This window comes from Hesperophylax consimilis, chromosome 2 (genome assembly GCF_061612785.1).
Source record: "Hesperophylax consimilis isolate HC1 chromosome 2, BYU_Hcon_1.0, whole genome shotgun sequence".
NCBI lineage: Eukaryota > Metazoa > Arthropoda > Insecta > Trichoptera > Limnephilidae > Hesperophylax > Hesperophylax consimilis.
In genome coordinates, this window is record NC_142837.1 from 25,845,328 (window position 1) to 25,864,156 (window position 18,829).

At 35.1% G+C, this 18,829-nt stretch overlaps 1 protein-coding gene across 1 annotated transcript in view; it reads right to left on the bottom strand.

Moving 5' to 3' along the window:
- Nucleotides 1-18,552, bottom strand: part of LOC149425843 (ubiquitin carboxyl-terminal hydrolase 3-like) — a 37,585-nt gene extending 19,033 nt beyond the window's left edge. The window contains exons 1-4 of the mRNA XM_089641934.1: nt 18,124-18,552; nt 13,935-14,085; nt 12,381-12,747; nt 6,444-6,818 (exon numbers count right to left, since the gene is read on the bottom strand). Coding sequence (XP_089498060.1) covers nt 6,444-6,818; nt 12,381-12,747; nt 13,935-14,085; nt 18,124-18,214 — 984 coding nt within the window. The 5' untranslated portion in view covers nt 18,215-18,552. The remainder of the gene's footprint in view (nt 1-6,443; nt 6,819-12,380; nt 12,748-13,934; nt 14,086-18,123) is intronic.
- Nucleotides 18,553-18,829: the final 277 nt, after the last annotated feature.

The window sequence follows — 18,829 nt, forward strand, 5'->3', positions numbered from 1 at the left end:
AAAATAGTTTACAAAAAACTCGTCCCGTCATACGTAGTGAAGCTGTCATTGGATACATTGTCCGCAATAGAACTAACATCCGACATGGTGAAAAACATAGATTCACTTTAGGTATTTAACAGGATAAACAATAAATTCAGTTATCAAGACACACATCTAGGTAAGGGTCCCCCCTTTGATTTTTTTGGTACAATTTGTCGAAAAATCAAAGGGTCCTTTGATAATCATAAACCCCTTTGATTTTGGCCAGATCAAACAGAGAAAATTACTGAGGGTGGACACAATGAAACACTTAGTAAACATTTAAAACTTATATTTATTGATGCTATTGGTAAGCAAAAAAACACTTAACATATTCAGCACTAGAATAATCGTTTATTGCCTGAAATTGTATCTTTAAATTCAGTGCAACTGAAGAAAACACATAATTCGCTTTTTACGGTATTCACACCTAGTAGATTTATTTCGTCAGTCCATATAATACCCATTACACTAAAAACTCTTTCTACGAAGGCATTGGAGACGGGAAAACTACACACATATTGTACTGTTTTTAAAAGATTTGGTGCTGATTCATCGTTGAAAAACCTACACCACATTTAACTTTTTTATTTTTTAAAAAGAAAGACAAACATTCCCGGGTTACGAGTAACCTGACAATATTTGAAAATCTCCTACTACCACCTCAGTAAGCTGAAAATGTTGCTTGTGTTGTGATGGAGGACTTAGCCAGCCGAGGAATTGAACACCCTACGCCTGGGTGGGACCCAAACGCGATGTCAACTCGGCCACCGACCGGTAATATCAATGGATTTTCCTTCAAGTGAAAGAAAAATACTTTGAAGTGCAGCCAGTTCCTCATAAAGATTTTCAGGAGGAGTTTGCTGCTTATGTGGGGACAATGACCATATTTCACTTAGTTCAATCTTCCGTATTCAATATCCAAGCAACTGAAAGTTTTTTAGGTATTGTTTTCAAAAGGGTACCACTTTTCAATATAGGCCAGTTCTCTTTGGTAAACGTTAAGAGCGTTTGTGGTAAATTCTCTTAGTTGATCATCTGAAAGACAACCTTTTCTGCCATATGCACTTTAATTCCGAAATCTTCTATTTTCTTAGAAAGTGCATCTCGAATTTCACCATTATATTATGGACATTATATGCTACTGTGGTATGTTTTTTAACAGCAACAACAGTGTGTCTTATTAAGAGGCCATAAAATTATGAGTAAAATATAGATATAACTCATAGTAAGTAGGATTTGTTCTTCTTGATCAGCCAAGATAGCCCAAAGAGCTGGACTACAATCATTAGAACCTTGTTCAATAAAGTACTTTTTTAATGGTCCCCACGCAGAAGCACGTTATCAAGAGCTTTGAATAGACTTAACCATCTTGTAGGTACATGTCTTATAACTTCTTTATATTAAAGCTGCTGCCACACGCAAAGCTCACATCAACAGATAATATAAAGTACAATAGCGCTCGCTATACAATCCCATACAGACCCGACACACGTAAAAAGATAACGCGCTATAAGTGTGGTTCTGAACTTCGCTAACCGAATTTATTTTACGTAACCGCTCCCGACGCGATATTTGAAAAGTTATGCGTCCCCCTCTCCGCCGTAAAAAGGAGAGGGGGTCATTTTAATTACGGAGCTACCAACTAAGTTCCGTGTTCCCTTTGACAGCCATGACATAAGCAGCCTAATAATGCATTTCTTATTTATTATGTTAGCTCATATCGTCATGTGTGCTAGTAAATTTAGAAACATAAAAAAAAACTTTATTTGGCAAACATACTTAACATATATTTAAAATATAAATATAATCAATATTTGAATTTGAAGTAAACAAATTTTCGCCCTTTCAAAATTAATCATATTTTTAATCTCAGTATGTTTATATGGTAATATCATTCGGTTTTTTGAGAAAGTTGGACGGCCTGATACCTACATAGAGAAGCTTCTAGTTTGTTCGTTTGTTGATTGTTTTCAATTGTTTTCCTGGGTAATCTGGTTTGCTCTCGTCAGCTCTCGTGCTCTCTTCTCGTTCCCTGCCCTGGTGTTGGTCCTTGCCGCCTTTACCTTCGACATTTTTGGAAATCGACGTGAGCTTATTTTACAATAATTTATTATATGTCGCTTTCGTCGATCGGCTTGCGAACTGCGAATTTCCTGATTCGACGGAGAGGTTATGTCAGGTTATGTGAAAATGCGCTATTTACGCGCAGATTGTTTAAAATCTAAAAAGTTTATAAATAGCATTTATAATTATATAGTTGGCGGCATCATCATCTGAGGATGAGCTGTCCAACAGATTCAGCAATAGGCGACAAGTATCATCCATTTCGAAAACGTGCTCAAGCTGTCAGTAAGTAAAGTTGTCACTTTGACAGATGAAATTATGTTCCTCGGCCGCTCTCGAATTCAACTGACCCCCTCTCCTACCATAGGAAGAAATATTTGATAGCGTCGTGTGTCGGTAGAAAAGATGATGCGCTGTACATTAACTTTTGATGTGAGCTTTGCGTGTGGCAGCAGCTTCACTCTCGAAGAAATTAAAGCATTCGTTCAACACTTTTCACTTCTTTGCAGAACAAAAATCTCTGCAAATACCTTCATAACTATAATTTCAACATCCACAGGCATTATGTACTTTCAAAGCATTTTTAGCACAGTTATGAGGTCATAACAATGAGCGGCTATTATGTCGTTATTTTTCTTCTGATTTTAGTTATTAAAAACAGAATTGTTCACTCCATAGTTCACAGATGCACTGTCTGCTCCATATGCAGTTACCCTGTTCCATGGGAGTTATGCTTTTTCCAAGACTTGGCATAACTTTTCCTCAATAGATCTGGAATTTTCAAAGGAGTCTTCATAAAAGTCCAAAACTTTATGACAAATACCGTTTTTCGGTGAGAAATATTGAAATACAACGGGAAAGAATTTTAGGTTTCCTTTATTACATCGGTGGCAACGGAAAAAGGTACTTCATTCTTCAAGTCCTCCTCTATAATTTCTATTGAATATGGATATAAAACTTGGTTTACTATAGCAGTACATTTAGTGTGCCCTCCTGTCATTTGTTTCACGATTACTGAGTACGTAACTTTTTTCATTTTTGTGGAGCATTCTTGGGAAAGATATGAAATATGGTGCTTGACACTTTTTTTTTATTTTTATAGTGAATACCTCACAAGAGTCCCAACTGCTCCCGTCTGGAGCCAGTGAGACTATGGCATCCCCAATTGGGGGATGTTATGAGGCTGAAGGTAAGTGGGGAAGGGAAAGAGGAAGGTGGGGAAGTACCTGGCTATTCAGATCTAGTCACTAAACACGGCTAAAGCCATTTGGAGCAACGTTTCAATTCTGAACGGTGGTCTTACACCAGGGCGATACTGGTAGTATCTTCCACTCTGGAACGTGCCGCAAATATACTATATATTAATATAATAATATACTATATATTAATTAATACTATATATTAATATACTATATAATTGTGAAATAACACAAATTAATCAAATAAAATTTATTTGCGCACGCCGGGTTCGAACCCGCGACCTTCGGAATGGCAGTCCAATGCGTTACCACTGGACTATGCCGGCCGTCGACTATGAAACACTTCACACAATTCTGCAATACTAACTTTTTCGCTTGGGAGGCTGCTTTTTGATGCAAAGAATGAATGCATACGCTGCGATATGGCTGCTGCACTTTCAGCCTCATTGTGCTTCTTTGATACAGCGTGATAGCATTGTAGGCTACGGAGAACGTACTTTTACACAATTTGCAGTATCCTTTAGTTTTATTATCATTACACTTACTTAGCTACGAAAATTGTGACTCCCACTCAACATTAGAATAGCACATTCGTCTTGATTTCTTCGGCGGTGTTTTTACATCATTAGTGGTAGATCCTTTTTCTCCTTCCATTATTTATTATATTTATCACTTTTTGCAATCACAAGCACAACGCAGTACTACTAGTTTCATAAGCAAAACTTCCCGAAACAAACACGTGTAACGTGGCTGACAGCAACGCCGAAGCGACGCGGCTGAGTGAGCGGGTCGGGGCCGTGGGTTGGCAAAACGCAGCTACTGTGGAGCGGAGAGCGCCCCTCTCCCCCGCAAGTCTTGCTTCCACCCGCCAGAATCGCTCACGGCTTTTGCTCTATAAATTCTCTCGTGAGTGAGGTATATATATATATATATTGCGTATTTTCAAAAAAACTGGACATTCTATTGTCTGGTTTTCCAAAATTTTCTAGACCAGACAGCCGTTTAAAAAACCGTACTGTCCGGTCCAATAGGCCCTGAGGCAAATTGTTTTCCTTAGGGCCTCTCCCTAGTGGAACTTATGTTAAAAAAATATATTTATTAAAAAATATACAGGGTTTTCCAATAAGAGGTGTTATTTTGAATAGCCCGCTATTTCGGTAGATGTTACTTTTGAAGCGGTCATTTTTTGACATTTGACAAGTAGAAACTACGCCATTAATAAAAATGGAACGATACACGCTTCAACAACGCATTGAAATTTTTAAAATTCAATTTAGTGAATCAAATCATCTTGAGTGATGAGGCCCATTTCATTCACCTCGGTGGCTTCGTCAACAAGCAAAATTGTCGCATCTGGGGCTCGGAAAACCCAAGAGTTATTGTTGAAAAGCCTCTCTATCCTCAACGTGTGACTGTTTGGTGCGGTTTATGGTCCGGTGGAGTCATTGGACCTTACTTTTTCGAAAATGAGGCTGGAGCAACAGTTACGGTGAATGTATCGCTATCGAGAGATGATTAATGATTCTTTATGGCCGGAATTGGATGGTATTGATCTGGACAACGTTTACTTTCAACAAGACGGCGCTACATGCCACACAAGCAACGAAACCATTGATCTTTTACGATTGAATATCTAAATAACACCTCTTATTGGAAAACCCTGTATATACTAAAATTTATATTTAAAAAAATAAACATATATTAAAAAAGAAAAAATAATGAAATTATCTTGTACATGAATATTATAATGTGGGACGGGTGCAGGGGCATTTCTCTCAGCTTTGGCCTTGAAACTCATTTGAAACCGCCACGCCCACCTCAAAATTCTTATAGAAAACGAATAATATGGCTAAAAGCTCAGATCTCATTGGTGAGAAAAAGAAGGATTGGTTTGATCTCTCGCTCTCTACCATAATGACTCGTATAACAGAAAGAGATGACGGAATTTTGCCGTTTGACAGTTTCAAATCATTCAAACAAAATGAGTGTGGTTTATTTATACACGCGGGTTGTCATTTGCTGCCGAAATACTATCATTTCCGTCGAAAATATTGCGTGTTAAAGTTGTTCGTGATAAAAATACAATATAAGCCAGTATAGTGTTAGCGAGTTACAAACATATATTCAACCTACCTACGTAAGTTCAAGTTTAAAGTGAATTGACAGTTTTTAGGTTTTTCGTTCGGTTTTTTGAATGCTAAGAACGTATAAATGTTATTTATTATATCGATAAACTTATTCATGTTATTGATTAGTGTTATCCTGTATTATCTTATTGTTTTGGTGAAATTAAAGATTTTTAAACATATGTAACCATGAGTTCATGAGGCTGAAAAATGTCGGAATTCTTCGTCGTACTGTCGGACAATAATGTTTTGGAAATTTTCTTCAGTGTTTTTGCAAATTTCTTGTCATTTTGGGTTTCTTCTTCTCAGATTAACAAGTTTCATCTTAAGGAAATGCACTGTAAAAGTTTATTTTCTTAGTCAGATGAACCTTGCCCTTGAAAAACATTTCGACATTTTTCTGCTTCGAGGACATTTTTATTTTTATAATAGTTTTTTTGGGCTAGTGAATGAATAGAATAGGCTGATAGCAATTATGTTGTCTATGGTCGCATCTTTTTTTAAATGGCCTTGAGTTTCCTCTACCTTGTCTACTGCTCTGCTCCGCACGGTAGGTACTGATTGTATATCTGTGGTTAAGTACTGTATAATTCCGTTACATACAAAAAGCCCGAAGATATCGATCTAGAGAGTGGTATATTTATGGACGGGTGTGTCCAGGAGGGAGAATAAGGGAATAAGTATATTTTTTTAATTATTATAGTAAATAGATTTATGGATGTAACACATGACGTCACCAAAAAATGACCAAATTTTTTCAACCAGCGCTGTAGTTTGCATGGTATTTTGCATTTCTTGGCGCACACTTCTTGCCTTATTCACATTCATACATCGTCTCATACATACTCTTCTATTTGAAGAAGAGTATGTTAGTTTTAAAACATAATAAAACTCCTATATCTAAGCAACTTTAGCATGAGAAACTTTTTTGGCTTAACTTCATATGTATAGATCTTTATATTATGTAAGCTATTAGTTTCTTACAATAAATACAAATAAATAAATAAATAATTTTTTTTAAATAGCTTACCTTACGAAGTTCTTCCGCCATCACAACATCTTGGACTTCCTTATAACTCCTTGAATGATACACCCTCTTTCCATTATTCTTTCCCTCGAGCGAAGGCATATTATTGAAATAGCAGCTGAATTCTTGGATATTGGACAAACTCTGCAACACGGCATTCATGAAGCAGGTGTTTCCCAGATTCCTCAATCCCACCACTTTTTTCTCACGTTGGCGATCTATCCTGCCGTTGGTGGTCGGAGAATTAGGGCTGGTCTTCTTGAACGGGGCATTACTACCAGTCGAGGATGTTGACGAGTTCTCTGTGGAACTGCTGTCTTCAGAATGAGATCGTTTGCGAGAACGGGGGCGTAGGTTGCGTACAGAGTCTTTAGGAGCCTGGAAAATGTGACGAAGAAAGATTTTAGGTTTATCGTTTGTGAAATAAGTGGAAACACTCGACTTCGTACAGAAAGGACCTATTTCAAAATAGAGAATGACCTATATTTTAAGTTGTGAAAATTTGAGAACAGGTATAGCATAATATTAATAATTTATGATTGAAGAGTTCAAACCCAAGTTTATGCAATATGTGAAAAGGTGTGAATAATAAGTGCAAACTATTTGATTTTAAATAGTGTACTTTGCATATTGGAAGCGAAAAAATATTATGTACTATAACCATGTGTCTTCAAAAAGTATATTTTAAGTAGCTGTAGTTTGCATACTGGAAGCGAAAAGATATTATGTACTATCACCATGTGTCTTCAAAAAGTTATTTTAATAGTTGTAGTTTGCATATTGGAAGCGAAAAGATATTATATACTATCACCATGTGTCTTCAAAAAGTTATTTTAAGTATTTTAGTTTGCATATTGGAAACGAAAAGATATTATGTACTATAACCATGTGTCTTCAAAAAGTTATTTTAAGTAGTTGTAGTTTGCATACTGGAAGCGAAAAGATATTATGTACTATCACCATGTGTCTTCAAAAAGTTATTTTAACCCCCCAGGCTAATTTGTTCGCTTTCGGGAAAATGGTCTCATAGAAATCGTTGTCTCCCTTGTCATGGTGATAAATATGATATAAACGGTGTTAGAAAGAGAAAACATCACGCATTTTATTCAAATCTAGAAGTTAGCCACAGAAGAATTAAAATGTGCACCTTAATGAAACTGATAGTTCCGACCGCAAATTGAAAAAAAATTATGAAACTTTGTGATTTATTTTTATATGAAATGACAAAGAGCGAGGTCACAATAACCCTTACGTACGTTTGTAATACATTTGTCTAATGCGCCAAGTATTGGCCAAATGCATTGAGCCAATACGCTGGCCTAAGGTGCACAGGACCACTTGGCCGTTGCTGGCATTGGCCGCCAACGTTGGCCGGTCAACACCATTATTGTCAGTTTTCGTGCACACATGAAAGGATCTTGGCGCCGATAACATGTTGGCCCCGTCTTCAGTTCGCAATACGCATTCAGTATCTGTTACAAGATATAAATATATAGTAGGAAAATTAAATAGCTGTCCTAAATAATCACAAATTGTATTGTTTTGTACATGCCCCTTTTCCACTCATAGAACAAATTTAATGATGTTTTAAGAAAAAACAGTGGTTAGGTCTCAGTAATAATATTTTTATTAGAATGGTAAAAATGTTGTGAACTTACAAAAATAAACAATTAGGAAATATTATTTTAATAATGTTCCTAAAATATGGATGTATCGGAAAGCTCGTGTTCAGGACTGTCATTGTCTTTATGAGTTGCCGATGTACTAGGATGGATATCACCTACTGGACCAATATTTTCATGGAAAGATAGTATGTTCTTAAACCGTTGTAAGAATGGTGTGAGAATAGAACAAATGTATTTTATTTTCAAGGCTTTACGCCAGCAACTGCCACTTTGGTTAGATTTTGTTGCTCTTTTAATAATAACAAGTTTGTTTCGCGGTGGACAGATAAATGGCGTGCTTCATGACTGTATTTTGATACGCATAGAGACATCTATGTATGTCAGATTGAAATGAGATTTTGTCAGGTGGTAAATCAGGAATCAGACCAACTTTTGGGCTAATAATAGAGAAAAGGGAGTTAGGCCGATAAAGTCTCTTTCCCATCCAATGCTTCAATTCATATTATTTATAAAAATAATATTAAATAACTCTATTTTCAATAATCGTAAATGCAAAAAGTTGTTGTTTATGGTCATTAAGTTGAATCAAAGGTTTGTTGTTTTTAAATGCTTATTAAAAATGGTAGTTGTAGGTAAAAATTTTCCTCATTTTATGTTTGCATTATAAATTTTAACATTTCACAAATTATACATATACAGGGTGTCCGGAAACTCGTAGTACAAGCGGGAAACTGGTGAATCTACATCACATTTGGAGTCGATTTTGTAGTATATTTTTTTTTTTATTTGAGCTTTCGTTATCGAGTAAATCGAGTTTGAAGTTGATTTTTTTTTTTTTTTTTTTTTTAATCAAATTCTTATAAATTATTACTGAAGATCAAAGTACCCAACTAATTAAAACTATTTGAAAGTAAAACAAATGAAGAAACTCGGATTTGAAGCATTATTTTGAAATCACCCTTCATTTAACCCGGTGTAATCCTAAAATATTTCTGCTCTGCAGGGTTAAAACATCTGTTATTCAACCCTAAACACCAGAAAAAACTTTAACCCTAAAATAGCCGAAAAATATTTTTTTTTGGTTTTTTTTTTTTTTTGAAAATGCTCAAATCAAAAAACTTTGTTTTTTTGGGTTCCCCATGTGGTGTAGATTCTCCAGTTTCCCGCTTGTACTACGAGTTTCCGGACACCGTGTATATTTTTTTAATAATGATCATCAGCTTTCAAAAACAGTTTTTAAGATTCGTTCATAAATATTCCATTTATTTGGACTTTATTTCAAAACGGAAATACTCTAACCTTCCGACAGAATATGTCAGAGGTCTGAGGAGGTCTGAGGAAAGAGAATTTTCCGATCACAGAGTAAGCACTCAATATCTAGCGGCTATCTAGTTTAGAAAATGCAACACGGTGAATGCTTCAGAATCACAATATTATATAATAATTGCATAACTAACTCACAAAAGGTGCTAGACAATCGTAGCTGTCTATAAACAATTAGTATTTTCATAGAGATTCAAGTAAAATTTTGACTTGTTTAATCAATTTTTAATCGTCATTATAATCCCGTGTCATTTCTAATCACTGTGCATTAGCCTGGGCCGCCAATGTATGGCGAAAAAAAAATTGACTTATTTCAATAAGCGCTACCGATAAAAAGTTGTCTTGGGTCTTTATTGTTAATAAAAAATAAAAAAAAGTCATTGAATGTTATCATTTTTAAGTTCCATTTTGCGATCGAAAATTGATTAAAATACATTTTTTGTGAATTATTCCCAAGTGATAAGGTAATGAAAGAGTTATAATTACAATTTTCACAATAATTTATTTAGTATTAAATGCTGTTTCAACATTAAGAATTTAACTCATAAATACTACAGATATCGTATAGAAGTAAACGTAATCAATTATTCCGGTATGAAATCACGCCTAGTTTCAATTTTTGGCATATTTTTTCTGGAGATTATGGATGTAGTAATAAGGCCTTCCCTGTTATTGTTGCCACACACTTTCGAAGATGCTTCAATTACAACCTTCACACAGCGTTCTACCGATTGTGTGTGACAGGGGAATCTCTCAAATTTTATGAAAACGGAACTGATTTCTGAAGTTAGGTTAAGATCCTCCAGGTCTTGTTTTGTTACACCTTCTAAATGGGAGGATATGTGATCGGCGTATCTTGCCAAGATATCATATCAATATGGCATTGTGTATTAAAATTCAATGTTGGTACTTTAAATGTTCGGAGCTCTGTCCAGGAAAACTCTCTGGCTTCCAACAAACGTCTTATCCCAAGTTCTTTGATGATAGGCGATTCATCAGTTATCATTGATAAGAGTAAATTTTGATGAGCGTAGTAAGAATTTCGCTGTATTACGGGATAAATGATGGCTTTTTAGTAGTTTAATAGTTTATCATAATATTATAAATATGCCTCGCACCATCTTTGCACGACCCATGTAGTTTTATATCAAACCACATGGGAACATATACCCTCATAATAATGATCACTCGTTGCGCATCCAATATACAGTTGTAGGATACGACTCGCTGTAGTAAGCCATCGTGCATGTGACATCACTCCTGGGTTTCTTCTGGCAATATCAGAATGACAACGTCCGCTGGAAACTGTTTTGAAAATATCGAGCAAGTATTTTTGATCAGTGCTTAAATCAGCATGCAAGACATCGGTCGAGTACTCCACTTCAATATTTAAAAAAGATTGAACCGGCAAATTATGACAATTATGAAGAGCCGAACCTACGGGGCCGGAAAAAGCACGAGGTCCAGTAGTTGTGCCATCCAACTTAATAATCAAATGGCGTAGAAGAAGCTCGTTGCAATGAAAAAGACAGATCAGCCACTGTACTGGACGATTTAAGTGTCTCTCCATCGTTCGAATCACACCACCAGTTGTTCCCGTGTTAACATTTGTACCATCAAAACCAATTGCTTTTAAATGGTCAAGTGAAATGTTTTGACAAGCAAAGTATTCTATAATTGCTTTGGTTATATTTACGGCAGTGCCTGACCTAGGGGTAATATGGTTCCACGATTAACGATACGTGTTCTTCAAGTACCGTGCTTTTATAATATTTCTGTCCTTTTTTTATATTAACCAAAGTCTTGTCCTTTCGACCATCAAAAAATATATTTTTATCTATTACTTTATTAGTATTATCCTGCGTTATTATGTTGCAATCATTTAAGACGGCAGAATCGATTGCTGCACCAGCTCGATCCGATATCCTGAACCTGTCACAGATCTTGGAGAGAACTGTAAAAGATGGAGATTTGCTGGTCGTCGGAAAAGCAGTGGTATTAGTCTTAAGTAGCCTACTTGATTTTGTAATCGGAGAAGATGATTTTGATATTGAAGTGGAAGATAATGATACAGTGTCTACAAATTATTTTTCTCCACACACCTGGTCTTTTATTTTAGTGAGATCTTTTCTCTTTCTCTTCATAGATTTTTCCATTTGTTTCGTAGTCGGTGTATCAACACTGCCGATGAACATTTTTCTCTCACCTCTTTGGTCTTCTAAAAACTGTTTTTATTTAAGGGAAACTTTCCTTGCTTTCGAACAAGTACAATAATTGTCTTTACATTTACAAGAACAAATATCGCACAGTCGGGAGCTTGTTTCATTAAATTGAGATACTTTTTTTTTTAAACGAAAAATACAAAATTTAAAAAAATACGCGTGATCTCTCCCTTCGAGAAAGCAGTTGGTCGACTAAGGCCTAGGACAAATACAGAACGGCGAGTAAAGCGCGCAGCCCGTGCGACGGCGAGGCTAGGAACTGCGGGCGGGATCTTTTCGTGTCGTATTACTACAAAAATAATAGATTCTAGTTATACACAGTAAAGCTACATACTTTATTAAAGAAGATTTCTTAAATGCACATGATTAAACTGATCCAGAATACTTTATAATGACACTGAAAAAAACTAATTTTTAGCATATTTTCTCCAACTTTAAATTTAAAGGCAAAGTGGAGCCTTAAGATATTTTTTGATTTTTTTTAAAGTATATTATTTTGATGTTTTAGATACAAAGACAACTTTTTATAAGTAGCGTCAAATGGAATTCTGAAGAAAAAAAAATCGGCCCACACTACTGTGCATATAATTAAATGAAGAAGCAAGATGATGTCACCCATAACTAAATGAAATGATAGGATCTGACAGATGAGATTGCAATATCGTACTGTAGAAGTGATTCCACAGCAAGTCTGATGATGAACACAGGCATCTCAAGAGCCAAAAGAAACAAATTTAATAAAAACATAAGAGCAAGTCCGAATATCCAACCTTTATCCGTGCTTTCCAGAGATCCCCTTCATCCGGTTCTGTATTTTCTGAAATGCGATTGATTGCGACACTCAGAGATGCAAAGTTCCTCGAAGCTGGAATATTGGGAGACCTTCCACTGGCTCCGTTCTTGGCAGCTGATGATGCAGCAATCGCTGGAGGAGTCTTCCTGTCTGCATGATTCAACGCGGGTGGTATGGAATGACTGCTCTTCCCCATGGAAGCACTCTCAATTTCAGGGTTGCAGCCAATGTCTGGTGCCAGTACCTCGTGAGCTTCGTTAAGAGTCTCATCCTTCTGAAGGATGTTCCTAATTGTATCTAATCGGTTGTCATTTGTGTCATTAACAAAGTCATTGCATTTGTAACTGGAAGAGAAATAAATTGGTAAGATAATTGTAACGGGCACTGCTCAGCTGGGTAGGACACAGCAAGAATAGAAGAATGCCAACTGCCATAGAGACTTCTATTTAATAAATCTGCAGTTGGAATGAGTGTGGAAGGTTCAACCTTAGGTGGCTGGATTGTGTGGAGGCCAACAAGCAGCCTTAGGCATGAAGAGCTGGAGAGAAACAGAGAAGAAACCAGAACGAGAGAAGGCATTTTCTGGAGGCGGCCAACAATCTCAAAGAGTTGTAGCACCAAACTTGTTTAAAGTATGTTAAAAAATTGGGTTCTTGTCACAATAATTATTAACCACTTGGAGTGCGACCCTTTTCCAACAAAACTGTACCCCAGTATATTAATCCATGTTCTTAAATACAATTTTTGTCAAAACGAAAAAACATTAATAAAAGTATTTCAACGAATTATTTGAAAAAATATATTTTGCCTTTTGAAGGCTTCGTAAACAATTGCAGATGAACTACCAATACTATTATTATCACGGAGAAACAAAATTATATAATTTTTTTTTCTGGCCATAGTATGACGGTCATAATCGCCGAGAAGTTAATTATGGATACTAAACGGTGACAAAATTGTAATTTTTCTATTAAACCATTTTTTTTACACACTACCTAGGATTTGAACTCTAGACTTTAAATTGTACTATGAAAATATGTGCATAGAACAATTTTGCGCACAAACCAGGTAGTGATATATTTCCCCAGGCTGTACTCAATTGAGACTGGATTGCTCTTATGAAGTGTCACCAAAATATGTACATGGCACAAATTCGCCTAAACCAGGAAGTGATATTTTTCCCTTTTTTCAAAATTCCAACGTTTTAACATAGTTTTTAGGTAAAAAGAGTTGAATTATTTGTATGGGAAAATAAATATTCTTCTATGGAAAAAATATTTTAGTACGGGAAAAAAAGTTGGAATTTCGAAAACGTTAGTTATCTTTTTTACTTCTCCCATCATGTAGAAATCACCTCACGAAGTTAGTGCACTTTACCCCAGGACACCTGTATAATGAAAAGCTAGAACAACTGTTCCTAGAAACTTACAGATGGTTGTACAAAACCAAAATCAAGCTTAGAGAAACACTGCACTGTTAGAAGTGACTGGAAATTTCAAGTGTTTATACATTGTCGAGGATTTAATCTTACCAATAAACAGAAAACTCTTCGCAACTCATGCAGAGCTGGTGTTGGGTGCTTTCCGCATGTGCTTCGGCGTGACCATTAACGTACCGCCCACAGTTAACTATTCCACACTGTAAACAAATCCACAGTTGTTCCCGAGATGAGCATTCTGTAACTAAATAAAAAAGGGTGTAAGTTTTCTGTACAAATAAGCACACTTTTTACTGCACTAAATGCACATGACTTATTACCTGAGAAATCAATCACCTAATGAATGTTTCAACACTCCTATTGCCTATGGACCAGTGGCGGTTTTCTCTAATGTGCGGTTATTCAGTGAGCTCCCAAAGAAAAACTATGGCGAACAAGACTCACTGGGATTAATATCTCTAAATAGTATAAAATTAAGTCGCTATACGAGTCTGTCTGTTTGTGCGCTTAAATCTTCTAAACTACGCAAATCCTCTGCGTAGTTTGGAAGGGTTGCTGGCATTGAAGTTGATTATAATATTGCTGCCGTTTAAACACAACACAAATCCACCAATAGGAATACGGCCCGACGGTCCTCGAGTGCGGATTTCAGATAGAACATATATATTTTGTTTTATGAAGCAAAATATTCTGGTGCTGGTATGTATCTCGAGCCAAAATCTTTTATTCAGGTGCGCAGGGTTGATGGACTCTTTACTTTAACTTTAGGAAGATTGTCGAACGCATTCGAGTGACATATCTGCGCCACGTGTGTAGTCTTCGATCCGAGACACGAATGCAGATTTATTCACCTTTATAATATTATTCACATAACAATATTTGCTTTATTGTTGTCAAGTTAATGATAACAGGTTGTATTTACTTGTTTGTGCATTTCAACAATTGTTTGGTAGGAGTTACAAATCTTCAGAAATTTTTAAGTAAACTGCTATTTTCATACATAAAATGATTTTCTTCAATGCAACTCAGTATACATATACAAGACATAAATGTGTTAGTCGATGGACGGATTGTTTCAAGTCGCTGGTGTAGTAGGCACTTATTAATATTTTTTTACATTTATTTTACTTGATACACAAATAATTGTGGTGCTCATTTTTTTTTAAACGATCCAATAGATTTACAGTCTTTCAAAATGTTGTGACTCCATATATTCGATGAAAAAGAAAAGCTGCTAAAAAAAGACCGAAATTCTTTCCTTTTTAAATCATAATCGCTTCAATATTGAACTGCCATTGGTATCGACCAAAATAGTAAATAAATTACGAAATTGTATTTATGCAGACCTATAAGATTTTTTTTAAATGGCAATAAATATGTTTGGGTGTTCTGCTGAATTAGTATATCGCACACCTAGATAAAGGGTAACACAACTCGAAATAATTAAAAATTGAGTTATTGCGATTTTCGGAATCTGCTTCGAAAACTACACAAACTACAAAGACACCTGTTTTAAAATCTCCATCAATAATAATGTGATGGCGATGTAAGTTAGTCTTTCTGAGTTGCTCCACGTACACCCACCGCCAACAACAGTAACACATCACCAATTACGACATACCAGCTATAGGGGAAGGTGCTGTCAATACGCACAAAGACTGGATTATCTCGACTTAGTTTTGTATTCGTGATTAACTGCAGTCATAAAGCGTGAATTATTTTAGTTGATTTGGTATTCGTGATTGAACCTGTCTTGTTTCTCGGGCGTTCTACATATCAACTCCACATACTCCGGTTTTGTTTACAAAAGTAAGTAATTTTAATTTTACTAATTCATAATAGTTGATTAATTTGAGTTGATAAAATTATTAAACAATGATTTAGTCACGAATACTAAAATAACACGAAATTAATTAATAAACAAGTGATACGTGTATTTGATGATAAGTAATTGAGCAAATAAATATCCTAGTAAAATAACATACAACATTATATAAAAATATTTTTAATCGGTCACATAAAAATCGAGTAAAATGTTTTTTGCTGTTCCTGAAAAAAGAGGTATTTTGAGTTGTACTACTCTTCATCTAGGTGTGCGATATCTACTTTCAGATAATATAAGCCCTTTAATTCAACAACGCTACTTAAGCAGAATTCATAAAAATTATTGATCTTGGTAAAACCAGTAACATTATAACAACTTTATCATAAAAACACGTGGAAAATGTGAATAAAAATATAACAAATTTTATGATTGATTGATTGTGATGGGTTTTTTGTCGTTACTATTAAAAGAAGATCATTATTGTCTATGTACTAAATTAATTTCAGCATAATAAGGATTTAACAGAAAATGTGTATGAATTGTGAGATTTATTAATAAAATGTGGGGTTTCATAAAAGCAAAACGAAGAAAGAAAAATTAAATGATTTATTTTGGTTTTAACACCTTAGTACTCTGGCATATTGACAGTTATACATATTTCGACACTGTTATATTATATTTAGATGATGTCAGAAAGCCGCAATAATAATATTCGAATGATTTGTATAGCACCGTTTAAAATCTAAATAAATGTAATATTTCTGAATGTATTCGTAAACTAAAAACTGTTTTGAAAGTATGAAATATGCTTTCCAAAATAATTATTAGAAACAAACATATAATTTTCGAAATATTACTCTTTTGAAAACAAACAAACAAGTTTTAAAAATAGCTCACCTGACGCTTTTTTGTCTAAACATTGAACAAAAATTACTGATGGGGAAAAAACACATATTTTACTAGACAGATTTATTATAAACATTACTGCCACCTCTCTTTTCTGTTGTTTTCTATAAAAATAATTTTAAAAAAATGATAATTTTTTTCTCTGTATACATTTTAATTCTTCTGTGGTTAACTTCTGGATTTGAATGTAAAGTTTCTAATTCTTTCTAATGCCATTTAGTTAATATTTGTCACTGTGACAGAAAGGTAGATACAAGGATTTCTAGGAGACCATATGAATGTTCCCAAAAGTGAAGAAATTGGCTCTGCGGGTAATAGCTGTTTGTTCACAAAACCCAACAAATTAATCTGCCAATGTTTACTTTGAGCTAATATTCTGTACCTGTATTTGATTTTTCACAGATTTTTTAAGCTATTTTGTAGCTCGTGATAAACACATTTTCATAAGAATTTTTTTTTTTTTTATCATTGTGAATTTTATGGTAATTGATTTGGAATGCATCATTTTACAATAAAATAGAATGCCAATAATAATTTAAGACATTAGGCATTAGTTTTTATTAGCAACATTCACAATCATGTTTTAAGTCATGTGTTTATAGTTCATAATTATCATAAAATTGTATTGATAATGCCGTCATATTATATTATTATGCAAAAGAAAACACTTCATTGCACAATAAGTAGCTTGGCAAAAGGCAATGTTAAGGTAATTTCAAAAATAGTGAAACAATAAGTCAACATAGGAATACGTATAATAATATAGAACGAGTTGTAATAAGAAATAGGACATTATCAAAATATATTAGGTACACCTGGGTACACCCCCAAGCAGGTGGCCGTAGTTTGTTTCAAAGTTATGCGCATTTTGTCCGGAAAATCATATCGCGGACATTTTTCCAAGCAAAAAGTTTAACAGAAGGTATTGAATAACCCTGGAAGATGCTGATTGAGCCATAAAATGTAAAAATACAGGAATTTAAGCAACTTGACAAGCCCACAGAGTACTGGTGTACCGCTAATGACGAATGTCAAGGTGTTGGTACAGTGGTGTTGGTGTACCGCCTGGAGATTACTACTGTTCGCGTGTTTTACTGCGGAAAACCTTTTATCGTATAATATAGACTGCATTGTGTGATTTTTGATATACAAAATATTGAAATAAGATGATGTCATTCGGTTCGGACCCATTAACTCGGTATCCATCCATTTGCAAATCGACATGAAAGATCGAGGGAAGCCTTTGAAAGGTCCAAATGAGAAAGGCGAGCCTAAATGCGTCAGAAGGTATACTTAAGATTATAGCATTATCGGTCTAACGCATAACGTCTTTTATGCATATCGGGTCGGTATTCCAGTCACGGCCAGGCCATTCCCCTATTACACCCCACCCCCTCTAAAGAATAAGATAACAACTGATTAGGGCTTGCTGTATTGATTTTGTACTGCATCATATGTTAGACCCGGCAGTTTAATTAGAAAATTCGCTAAAGTGGACTCTGCGATCGGGGCGAACATAAAACACGCCAATAATTTAAAATAAACGATTACCTGAGCACTTGAAGTCCTTTGTGGTCGCGAAAGTATCCGCCAAAACTTCGCAATTTAATTTCACATACTCGTCCAAATGCGGACAATCCATTTTTTCAAATTAATATAGGATTATATTCATTGACACCTCTCCCAAATACACTCGACTAGTATTATAAAGGAACTCGTCAATTCTAACAGATTCGATCCTGCGTGAACAAACTGCCAAACACCTACATCGAGCAGGCAAACATAACAAAAGTAGCCATATGGCGTACCAACTTGAGATGTCCAAATCGTCCAAATGGTCGATTTACTGTGTTAATTATTACAACAGAGGGAAATCGAGACAACTAAAAACTACACAGAATTCGTAAATAACTTCAATATGCTAACATATAGACGTTATCGGGTCAAATTTGCATTATTTGCCAGGTAACGAGCACCAGCATTGAGGGGAGGGCAACATAAGAACACGAAAACTACAATATTGCCCGGTTATAAAATTAGTCACTTCTGGACGAACTTCATCGTTGTGGGAAAAAAACAGTACATGCGATCTTCAATTTACAATTTTCATAATTTAATGTACAATAATAAATCGTGGGTAAAATAAACGATTGGATAAAGGCGATAAATGGAATTCTCAAGGTTATTATCAAACTGGCTTTCATAATTAATTCAAAAATCCCTTGAAACAACAAATTAAATGCTGACGAAGAACCCA